At 30.6% G+C, this 12,318-nt stretch overlaps 1 protein-coding gene across 1 annotated transcript; it reads right to left on the bottom strand.

Annotated features, from left to right (window-relative positions):
- Positions 1 to 4,163: 4,163 nt before the first annotated feature.
- LOC107494133 (WAT1-related protein At5g07050) lies at positions 4,164 to 7,180 on the bottom strand. The gene is made up of 7 exons (XM_016115163.3): positions 6,832 to 7,180; positions 6,682 to 6,744; positions 6,450 to 6,566; positions 6,102 to 6,357; positions 5,651 to 5,809; positions 5,417 to 5,568; positions 4,164 to 4,740 (listed from the first exon to the last, which is right to left on the bottom strand). The coding sequence occupies exons 1-7, from the start codon at positions 7,050 to 7,052 to the stop codon at positions 4,458 to 4,460; spliced, it is 1,251 nt and encodes a 416-aa protein (XP_015970649.1). The 5' UTR covers positions 7,053 to 7,180; the 3' UTR covers positions 4,164 to 4,457.
- Between the last annotated feature and the right edge of the window lie 5,138 nt (positions 7,181 to 12,318).

Here is a 12,318-nt window from a genome sequence, read left to right as displayed (position 1 = left end):
CACTATTGATATCCTGACTAAGAATAATAAGATAGCCATAGCTTGCTTCAAGCTGCCAATCTCCGTGGGATCGACCCTTACTCACGTAAGGTATTACTTGGACGACCCAATGCACTTGCTGGTTAGTTGTGCAGAATTACAAAGTGTGATTGTAATTTTCGTGCACCACACCTTGGAGAGAGGTTCCCTTGATTTTAGTGCTCGCAACCACAACAAATTTTGGTTCCAGAGGAGATAAGTCCAAGAAATGAGTGTATAATAGAGTATCTGGTTGAGCTTGTGGATAGAGAAAATTTAATATTCGTGTTTGATTTACTTCCGCGGGAGGAAGATAGAACATCGATGGTGGACTATCTTGGTGAGAAATTATAAGCTATTTTTTTTAGGATTTGATAATTGGCTAGATGTTGATACTGTTTAATTGTATTGTAAGTGGGAAATATCCAGGTGTATCGGCAGCGAGTTTGAAAGAGCTCGTCTGAAGACGAAGAATTTTGAAAAGGAAGGTTCGTCTTCGAATCCTAAAAAATTGTTGGTGAGGGCGAGGTAAATCAACCAAGCCCCAACAAGAAGAGCATTATTTTCAAAAAAAGACAGCTGATATTATAAACTTGGGTGACGATTTTGCTGAGAAGGAGAGGAAGATTTCTTTGGAAGAAATAACCACATTTGTGAGCAAGCAGGAGAAGCTGCATGGTTTTTTTGAGGATGGTGACGGGTCCTTGGTATGGGATAAGAAATTTTCCTTTAATGCCATTGCTAATAAGGTGTTGAAGGCCTCTTTTGATGTGTCCCTAATTGATGAGGTCGGGGATATCGTGGTTGACAAGTATCTGTAGGTATTTAGACCAAGCTTAGTTGTAGATATTTGATAGTGTATAAGTTATATGTTATATAACTTTCTCATTGTGTATAGGTGTTGGGATTTTGTTTGGTTCCTATTTCTCATAGATTTTCTGATAGATCAAGAGAAGATTGGACAGAGTCCTCAACAACCTTGATTGGATTAAATAGCAGGGATTAAACATCTTCCAAAGCTGAAATCTGATCATCTCCCAATTTTGATAGATTTTCATCTTGTCAACCACGATAACTTTAATAAACCCTTTCGTTTTCTTGCACTTTAATTACTTCATGATGATCATACTAATCTAGTAAATGATGCTTGGAATGCACATGCGATAGATAACATTTCTTCTTTTACCAACAAAGCGAAAGTTTGGAACAAAAATATTTTTGGTAACATTTTCAAGAAAATAAAATAAAATTCTTGCTCGCCTAGAGGATATTAACAAAAACCTCTCTTTCCAAAATAATCCCTTCCTTGAAAACTTCAAAAAGATCTTTGGAAGGATTATGAAAAGACTATTGTTCAAGAAAAGAGTTATTAACTTCAAATTTTCAAGTGCAACATTATTAAATTTGGGGATAAAAATTCTATCTACTTCCATCTTAAAGCAAATGCGAGAAGAAGGAGGATCAAAATTTTTTTTTTTAAAATTGATTATGAGACTTTGAGTGATTATTTGAGATGTGCTTGGGGTATTAGGAGTGAATTTTTTTAAGAAATTTTTTTTAGAGGATCATATTAATCATTCTCCTTTACCCTTTCCTATTTCAGGAAACTTTTCGGTTCTTTTCAAGGATGAGAAGTAGCATATTTCTAAGGACCCTACTAATGAGAAAATTAAAGTAGCAGTTTTTGATATGAGAAGGTGGAAGGCTCCGAGAACTGATGGTTTACCTCCTTAAGTTCTTTCAACATTCATGGGATAAGGTTGGGCTTACTGTTTGTAGTTGGGTTGAAGAGGTTTTCGCAAACCCGTTAAGCATAAGCCAGATCAACCAAACTCTTATATTCCTGATTCTCAAAGTGAATAATCCTGAGATGTTTGCACACTTCAAACCTATAAACTTGTGTAATGTTTGCTATAAGATTGTTACCAAGCTGTTATCCACTAGATTAAAGCCAATCATGACAAAGCTCATTTCAAATACTCAATCCAGCTTCATATGTGGGAGAACTAGCATTGATAATATTATAATTACTCAAGAAGTGGTTCATTCCATAAGAATAAAAAAAGGTCAGAAAGGTTTCATGGCTATCAAGGTGGACCTTGGAAAGACCTATGATATGCTGAATTGAAATTTCATACTGAAAACTTAGCAGATGCCAACATTCTTCCACACATCATAAATCTTATTGCATTAACACTGGATGTTGCATTAACACTTCGTCTTTCAATGTTCTCTGGAATAGTTACTCTTCGGAGACTTTTATCCTTACAAAAGGGAGATCCCTTATCCTCTTATTTTTTTGTTCATTGTATTGAAAAATTTTCTCAATTTATCAATAATCTTGTAAATGAAAAAACTGAAAATCTATTAGTCTATCAAAAAATAGACCTAAATTCTCTCTCTTGTGTTTTGCTGATAATATGATTCTTTTTGTCAAATTTATTAACATATTTTACATTGATCATCTAAAAAAATGAATATAATTGAGTGACTTTTACAATATTTTTATACTCTCACTACGTCAAAATCAAACTCTTGCTATTTGTAGTTAAAAAAGCTGAATAATGTTTTTAAGATATCAAAGAAAATTAAATAAATTAACTAGCCAAGAAATGAAATTCATTTAGTAGAATAATAAACACAAATTAAAGATAAATATGAACAAATCAAAGAGCATTTCTGTTTAAAATACGAATATGTTGTAAATCAAGAAAGTTAGAGCAAAAGGTGGTGTTGGCTGGTGGCGTTGGCTGGTGGCGTTTTATCTAACAAAGCAAATATTATGTCCACCTAATCGCCCAATTCAAATTGACACATGATGGTGACACAATTAATTTTTCCCGAAAAAAAAATAAGGAAAGAAAATGTCAAGAATCAATTCCAATGTTACATCTATAAAAGGCTATGTGATCTTATATATTAACATAATCCAAGGTTGCATCCCTTGGAATCCATGGCGTAATTATTCGTCCCTAGATAGGATATATATCTATGCTATGTTGTGTTGTGTATAGAGTTCGATGCTTATCCAGAGATAGCATAGAATCTGTCCTTGAGAAGAAGGTTGACATATATATTTTTCCGTTGAAATTCAGGAAAATATTCTTTCACCACTCTTAACTAATTCACCGGAATCAAAACTTTAATAAGCAAGCTTAATCATCAGTTCACATTACAATATTTAATTCCCACCTCATTTATGATCTCTGTATTATATATGTTAACATATCTTCATCTACCATAACTAAAATTTAACACTTCTCCACAGAGAAAATTTCTATCTAAATTTAACAACTTTAAATTTCTTGTTTAGAAATTTTGGCCAGAAACCCCTCTAAACTTCAGTACAAAAAGGGAAATATTGTAGCGTTAGAGAGAAAAAGGGTAACAAGAGAATTTTTTTTTAAAGGTCGGTCTATATATAAATTAGAGTTTCGGTATTACCAAATTTCATATAAGCAGTTTTGTTAAGTACATGATCAATTCAGTTTATATATATATATATATATATAACTATGACATAAATTTATGGTCACGAGTGACAAAAATTTGAATCCCCTGTATGGATAATGCTTCTATTAGACACTCCAATCTTAATAGTTTATAGGTGAGTGGTGCCATTACTTTAATTTGCCTCTTTAAATATTCACTCAACCTTGTAGCAGGAACTCGCATCTGAGATGGTAGTTATGGATGCTTAATTAATTAATTAATTATAAGTTTCCAATTACATCAACTAGCTTTCTTAATTAAGGTTCCAGAGAAGCAGAGCATCAGATTCTTAAATTTGAGAAACTTCAATATATATGATTAGACCCTTAGAATCTATTGTCAATTCTTGTCTTGGAGCCATGTATATGCATGAGATCTGTGTTCTCAAATGTCACCAATTATTGTTCTACATACATCATCAAATTCTGCGAATTATGCATAGTTACAACTTAAATAATGCACCAAGTTTAATTCAGTTCATAATGTACCAACTTAAATAATGCACCAAGTTTAATTCAATTCATAAACTATTTTACCTTATCTGTGCATTAAAATTAAATTTTTTTTGAAAATATAGTTAAAAATTTATATTATTATTAGATTATCACAGTGTATAATGCACCAAATTTATTCAGTGATATAAGAGACAGAAGTTTGGAATTTCTTAAAAATCTTTCATTAACCAAAGTATGCAAAATTTAAGTTACATCATGGACAACTAGGCCCGCATTTAGGGTCCTAATCAAACAGTCATAATTTAATTTTTTTTTTAAAAAAAAAAGAAAAAGTTTCAGCTAAGTTTCCTAAGAAAGATAGTGATGAGGACGAAGGTACACAAAAACCCCCCTCTCAAATTCTCTCTTCTTTTCATTAACCCTCTTCCATTTTTCTTTGCAGCCTCTATTATTTTTCACCATGGCCTAATTAATTAAGTAATCACAACCAGTTCAAGCTTTTGTAACATCATTATCATTATTATTATTGTTACTCATTATTGTCACGCTTAGTTCGTTGCAAGCTTCGTTATTATTATTATCATCACGCTTTTGCATCTCAATGTCATTTGATTCTGAATCTTCAATCACAGTTTCCAACCTTGCAATTTGGTTACCACAGCACTTAATTGGTTCATCAGTGATTATATTTTCTGCTTCTTTCTCTTTGTGCTCCTTGTATTTTCCCCATAGAACCGAGTAGAGTCCCACTACTATAAGAATTGCTCCAATTACACTGTAACCACATTAAAAAAAAAAAAAACGTTACATCAATAATTGCACTATAGCATTTCAATATATCTGAACACATATATTTATTTTGTTTATTTTTGGGTGATGGTGATGTTTCATTAAATGAAAAAGATTCAAACTTTTGATTTGTGATAAGAAAATGATTGAAGAAAGCAATCACTATGTTGAACTGTATAAGCTGTGAGACGAAACCGCATGAAAGCAAAGTAGTTTATTAAGCTAATTAAAGTTGAAATGATAATGTCTTTGGGAATAGTGATAGGGTGCTAGAACAGTGAAGAAATTTTTAAATATTGTTAGAGAAAAAAAAAAGTATTTACTTATTTTTCTTTTCTTCTTCTATCCTTCATATCTAAACACTTCAATTATTGTATCATCCATATTATAATGAAAGTGAAAGACACCAATGATCCAAGCAAAAAATGGTCCTACTCTTAGGGCATTTATGAAATTTTCTATTATAATAATGAATGATGCAAATACTTAAGAGCCAGATTGTGGATGTCAAAAAAACAAAAGAAAAGAAAAAATAAATAAAAAAAAAACTATTTGTATGCATTATTTATTTATTGTTTATATAAATTTGACTCATCCTCTTGTACTATTAATGTAAAATATATTTATGCAAAATTGGTAAGAATAAGGAAGCAAGAAATTACCCTCCAAGGTATATGTTTTCAGCAAGGATGAAAGATCCCATAACAGCAACAATGATCATCATCAAAGGGCTGAAAGCAGTGACAAAAACTGGTCCTCTTCTTTGCATCACAATCCCTTGAACATAGTATGCAATACCTGATGACACTATCCCCTGCAAACACAACCATTTACACTCTCATCATTTCATTCACAAATTTCATCAAACAAATTAAAAATGAAAAAGAAAGACTTACAGCATAGGCTGCAGCTAGCAAGTTCATGTCCCAGCCAATGGTCCAAACATTTGGACTGTGCTCCATCACAAAGGTTACTGCAATTGATTGCAGTGTTCCCAAGAAGCACACTATGGCAGTTAGTGAGAGCTGAGCTGGGTATTTTCTTAATGTCACTGCCTGCATTAATCACACAGAAAAACCAATTTTATTCTTCAAATACTTTAATTATAATCTTAATAATTAAAGGTTAAAAACATACTATTAAACGGTTATTCATTCACATGTTTATATTTGTAAGACTACTAAGATAGTAAATAAATTAGTCAGACATTTTTTATTAATATAATAATATATATAATTTTAGTAGCTAATATTACACAACTAACATTACAGCCAATATTTAACATAAAAAAAAACATCTGAAATTCTTAAAGAATAAGAATCTTGTAAACACAATCGCTTGGTTTACCTGAAGGATGAAGAAGGAAGCCCAAGCAAGGGTAGCAAAGATGAGAAGAATGGAACCCTTGACCCAATCGGTTTCACCAGAGTTAGTGGTGGTGTTATCAGGTACATAGTTTCTTGGGTGGTGCATGTAATGAGACCAGAAGAAGTTAATGACTTGGCCTTTGTACAATGTCATTAACATTGCCCCAACTACTGTTACCACAGTTCCAATCACCTTAGCTTGGCACCTCACTTTTCTCATGTCCAACTTCTCCATCCTAATATTTATACCAACAAAAAATCAGCCAACAACTCTAACACACAAAGATTGTGTCTTGAGATAGTTATCAAACAGAAGAGAATTATATACCTGAAAATAACTGCCATCACAAACGTCATTGCAGGGAGCATGTTGCTTAGAGCACACGAGTATGTTGGGGATGTAAATTTCAAACCCATGTAGTATAAGTTCTGATCAATCACAGGCCTATAAGAACAGAACAGAGCAGAGGAAAACAGGGGAAAAGTTAAACTCTGTAGAGCATGTTTTTACGAAATTAATTAATTGATCAATTAAATTTCAATGAAAACTATGTACTAACCCAAGAAGACCCAACACAAACATTTGCATGAACATAAGGAATGTGATCTTAGGCCTCACTTTCCTACAGAAAACAACAAAGAAGGTGTGATGAGAGGATTGAAAACAAAGAAAGGCAATGAAATATGTGATCGATTGTCATGTTTTGTACCTCTCAAGAACAAGAGCAAAGGGAGCAATAGCAGCAGTAGCAAAGGCATGTCTATAGACAACAAGAACATAGTGGCTCATGCCGCGGTTGAGAGAAACCTTTGTGATTATGTTCATTCCGGCATACCCAAATTGCAGAGATATCATTGCTATGTAAGGCTTGCACCTCTGAAAAAAACTTCCACAACAACATCCACCATTGTTGTTGTTGTTTACTTCCATATTTTTTTCTTTAATTTCTTGTGTACAAGTAAAAGGGTAGTAATAATAATAAGAAGAAGAAGGCTGAGTAGTGAAGAGGAAGAACACACATAAACACTTTGTTGTTGTTGCTTGTGTCTCCTAAGTGAAAATGGTGACCCTCGAAGGGTATTTATAAGGGTGGTTTGAGGGTATAGTTGTATGCTTGTATGTGTTTTGTTTCTCACCGTCAACACTTCACTTGCTTTCTTTTTCATTATTGTTGTTATTAATTATTATTATTGTTATTACGTAAGCGCATGTTGTACCTTATTGGATAGAATACTACTACTATATTAGTTAGTGCATGCATTGCGTTTCACATAATATGGATTCCACGTGGTAAAATATCTGTTCCAATTATTAGATTTCTTTTACTCAAAATACACAAATTAAGGTTAATTATAATTATACAAGTATTATTATCAAAAATTTATTACAAATCACAAGTTTTTGACAAAGCGTCAACAACCAAAATATACAACAAATGTCTTCATTAAGAACAATGATTGTTCTCTCATTTATTATTAAAATATTATTAAATAAAAATGAATTCCTTAAAATTAAATCCAAGAACAATTATTGGTGAATTGATATAATATTTCACATAAAATAAATACACTCCATAGTAACTTCGTTGTTCTTTTTAAAAAAAAAAAATAATAAACTCTGAGGTGTTTTTTTTTTTTAATTGATTTCAAATGTGACCCTCTCTTGCGGTTGTAATTCAAACTTCTTGTTTGTTATTTGTGGAGAATTAATTTTTGTTTTCTTTAAAAAATTGGAAACACGGAAAATTCCTATGTACTTTTGAAATGTGTAGTATTTTATTTAAGTCTAGCGTCAAGAAAGTATTTGATCCAACTTTGCAAAAATTAAGTCCAAATTAACATCATAATAACGATACGCAATTAGGTAGGGTTTGCCTAAAGTTCCATAGAGGTAGTGAATGATGAGGATGGTGGGTTCCCCTCCACTTGTTCTACGACCTAGAGTTTGGTGATTGCTGATGCTAAAATTTCAGTATTTTATATGAAACATATAGATTTATTTTCTATGAATATAAGAAATATAAGCATGAAGAGCTCGAATTGACTCGCTATATATTATAGACTTATTTATATATATCTACTATATATATCAAGATAAAATAAAGTCAATGTATTAAGAAAAGAAACAGACGTGGAACAATTTTGTTAAAGTTCGAAACTCCTAAATCTATGTAACCTAATGGAGATAAATAAAATTTTAACTATTGATTATCATTATTCATTAAATGCCAAGTGGATCATTATATATTCTTCAGTTTAGTTATCTGCATCTTCTTTTATTTTACGTCTCCAATTTCGATGTGTATGTTTTTAGTCTTTTTTTTTTTAGGATAAAGTATTATATATTATTGCAGTTTTTGATATTTGAGTTAAATTTCAATGTTATTTTTAATATTTAAAATATTTTATTTTTATCCTAAAACAAATCAAATTCATGTTATTCTACAATTAAATATAGGTAAAATAAATATTTTTAAAAAATGTTAGGAATCAATACTTTTTATTAATATTAATCAATATTTTGAGCCAATATTTTTTTTATTTTTCAAAGACTAATTCTTCCCGAATCTAATCTAAATTTTATTTAAGGATTTGTCTTTGACTAATGAATTACTATATATATACAGTAAAATTCAAATTTTTAATATTAATTTAAGCAAAAAATGACCTAATCACTTTATAAATTCAAATTGATTGTATTTCTTTTTTATTTAACACAAAGACAACATAGAGCCTATTAAAAATTTATTTGAAAAAAAAATGTTCGAAATATTAAAAGTAAAATTAAAGATTATCCTAAATATATATTAAATGACTAAAGCAATATATTACTTTTATTTTTATTTTACCCTACCGGTGGTGTATGTTTGTTATAGATAGGAACCTAGCTAGTAGTATAAAAGATACGAAGTGAAAGTATCTTGTTCGTTTTATACGTAGAAGGTTAGATACATGTCCACTTGACATTTGGAAAGAGAGAAAGATTGATGGATTGGATTATATGCTATTGCCATTCATTATAGGCATTATATTCAAAGAATCTTCCTCTCCCTTTATTTGTTATGTATGCATGTCATCAGGATAAGTAGCTATAGTAGTAGTGCCATCTCAATTTCCGTGGCTTGCATGATAAATTATATAATCCACTGTTTATATCCACGTTTGATTCTCCTAATCTTGTATTATATATTTCACAACATTGATTTAAATTCTAGTCAGACAGAAAAAGACGATTACTAAAATAATATAGATAAAATATTAAACTATATTTATGTGTTCTCATTTAATGGCATAGACTTTTAATATATATAATTTCTCTTAATTTTTCTTAATTAAAAATTGAGTAATACAAGGGGGCCGGGTAATTTTTTTTTAAGCTAATATCGGTCAATTTTTTAAAAATTATTTTATTTATCTTAAATTCTAAGTCTTAAATCATAAATTCTTAATCATAAACCTTAAATTATAAATTTTAAATATTAGTGCAAAATTTTAAAACACAATTTACGGGCAAGTGCATCAATTCGTACCAAGTAATAAATTCAAGTGAGTGTCGATCTCGTGAAGATTAATGGACTAAGCAAGCAATAATTAATTGAGTAATTGTTCTAGTTAGACAAGTTAAAATATGAGAGTTTTGAGTGTCAAATAGCATAAAAGACAACAAAGTAAAAAAAATACACAATAAATATTTAAAAAAATGGTATGAGAATAGAGTTAAGGCTTTGGAGATGTTTAAATGTCCGGATTAATATTCAATATCAACTACTTTGATCATGAAAAGATTGAGTTTATGGCAAACCCTAAGTAATTGGATTCCTATTTTTAGGCAATTTAATCTCCTCTAATCCAACCAATCGTCAATTCTTTTATCAATCAAATGTATCAGAGGACTAAATTCAAATTTCGATTTATAAGCCAGCCACACAAATTCTAAGAATCCAAAAAAATGCAGATATATGTCATGTACTATATTAAAGTCAGATAATTATGTTGTGAGAAAAAATTTTAAACTGTAATTCTAGCGATATAACTTTTCTAACATTCAAAAGAATTAAAAGTCTATTGGAATCATAATTACTCTTGCTCTTGCTAATGGTTGGGATTTACGTCAGTTCAATTTTGATAATGCTTTCTTCAATGAAAAGCTAAGTGAAACAGTGTGAGCAGCTACAAGGCTTCATTGATCAGAATCTAGGTGGGATTTGTAAGTTGAACAAAGCTATTTATGGCATCAAGTAAGCACCACATGCTTGGTACAATACTCTCTTTAATTACAAATTCAAAAGCACACACTCAGATCCATCACTGTTTATTAAAAAATCATCACATCCTATTATTTCTTTTTATTGCATATGTAGATGATATTTTGATAATAGGCAACAATTCTCATGAAATTTTTACATTAATGATTCATCTCAACTCTGTCTTTTTCTTGAAAGATCTAGGAAGGTTCAATTTCTTTCTTGGACTTGAAGCATCCTATCCCCAACAAAATTAAATCCTGGTGACACAAACCAAGTATATTAGAGAGTTACTCTCAGGGACAAAAAATAATGCGTAAAGCTAATCCAGCTCCAATTCCTATGGTGTCATCTAACAAATTATACAGCAATACTTCAATATCTTACACTAACTAGACCTGGCCTTATTTATGCAGTTCATGCGTAATCCCACAATTAATCACTGGAATGCAATCAAACGTATCCTAAGATATATTCAAGATACACAACACCATGGATTACTTTTTATTCAAAATACTCATACTCGTATTATTGCTTTTTCTAATGCAGATTGGAGAGCGGAACTTGATGATAGACACTCAATGACAGAGTATTGTGTTTACTTTCGTGATAATTTGGTATCTTGGAAGTGAAATAAGCAACAATTTGTTAGTAGATCCAGCACTGAAGCCGAATTTAGAGCCATGGCAGATGCTCAATAAAAAATTCAATAGATGCAAAACCTTTTTCATGAGCTTCAAGTACCAGTCTTAACTTCACCTACAATCTGCTCAGACAATCAAAGTGCTTGTCTTTTAGCTACCAATCCAGTGTTGCACACTAATTCAAATACTTTGAACTTGATCTACATTTTGTAAGAGAATAAGTCAATCAGAAAGAACTATATGTTACTCATATCCTAAGTTGTCATCAAGTAGTTGATATTTTTATAAAGCCTCTTTCTCTTAGACTATTCGATCGATTTAAAGACAAATTGAAAGTGATCATTCCTCACTTCAGTTTGACACAGAAAATTAGTAAAGTAGTTATTACTTGTTTATATTGAAAAGTATAGTTATAATAGAATCTATATAAAGAAAGTAGTTATTTTTTCTCTCTTCAACTAGTATATATAAAGTGTTCGGATTATATATTTTACACAAAAATTAATTCAAACTTTATCTAGTTTTTCTTCATCTCATTTTCTCTCTTCGGTTATATTCTCTTCTCTTCTTTATTCATACTGTTGTACTTCTGATCAACAAATTAAAGTTCATAAAACTTTGTAACAGTCCTTGATGCTTTTATTTTTCTAAACAGAAAACAATATGTATACTTCTATCTAATGTTGTTTGGAGATAGAAATCAATATACCTGATCATGTAAGAAAATATTAAGTGGAATTCCTTTCGGTATAAAAAGGTGCTCAAATATATATTAATTTTCCATGATAGCGTAAAATAATTTTACTAGTGTATGTGTATATCTTCAATAATTTGTAGTCTTTTAAAGTTACTACCTAATTTAGCTAGATAGCCATCAACAAAGCTTAAAGTAAAACTTTATATTTGAGTTGGCCTTGGCACTAAGTACACTAAAAAAATTGGGAGGGAAAAAATAAAGAGAGCATAAAATCAAGTGTACATTATGCTCTTGGGATTATGTGATAAAGAACAACTGTAAAGGGAACAAGAATGCGCTTTGATGAAATGGCCAAGTTGTGTTCATCAACTTGGCGGGTGAAAACTGTATCAAACTCGGACTCAATGTACGCAAATCTATAGTATATCAAAATAAAATTGAGTTTTTTAATTAACCAACTTTGCTCGTAATATATATTTTAATATAAACTCAGGTGCTGAATTAAATTTGTATATATGAAAAAAAAAACACTTTTATTGTTCTGTTGTGATTTGTTTCAAGGGATAATATCATAATATAATGGTACCTATTCCTAAATGTCTTCATAATTTT

The sequence above is a fragment of the Arachis duranensis genome, chromosome 6, assembly GCF_000817695.3.
Source record: "Arachis duranensis cultivar V14167 chromosome 6, aradu.V14167.gnm2.J7QH, whole genome shotgun sequence".
Lineage (NCBI taxonomy): Eukaryota > Viridiplantae > Streptophyta > Magnoliopsida > Fabales > Fabaceae > Arachis > Arachis duranensis.
The sequence above is the reverse complement of the archived record's forward strand: the minus strand, read 5'-3'. Positions and strand labels throughout refer to the sequence as shown.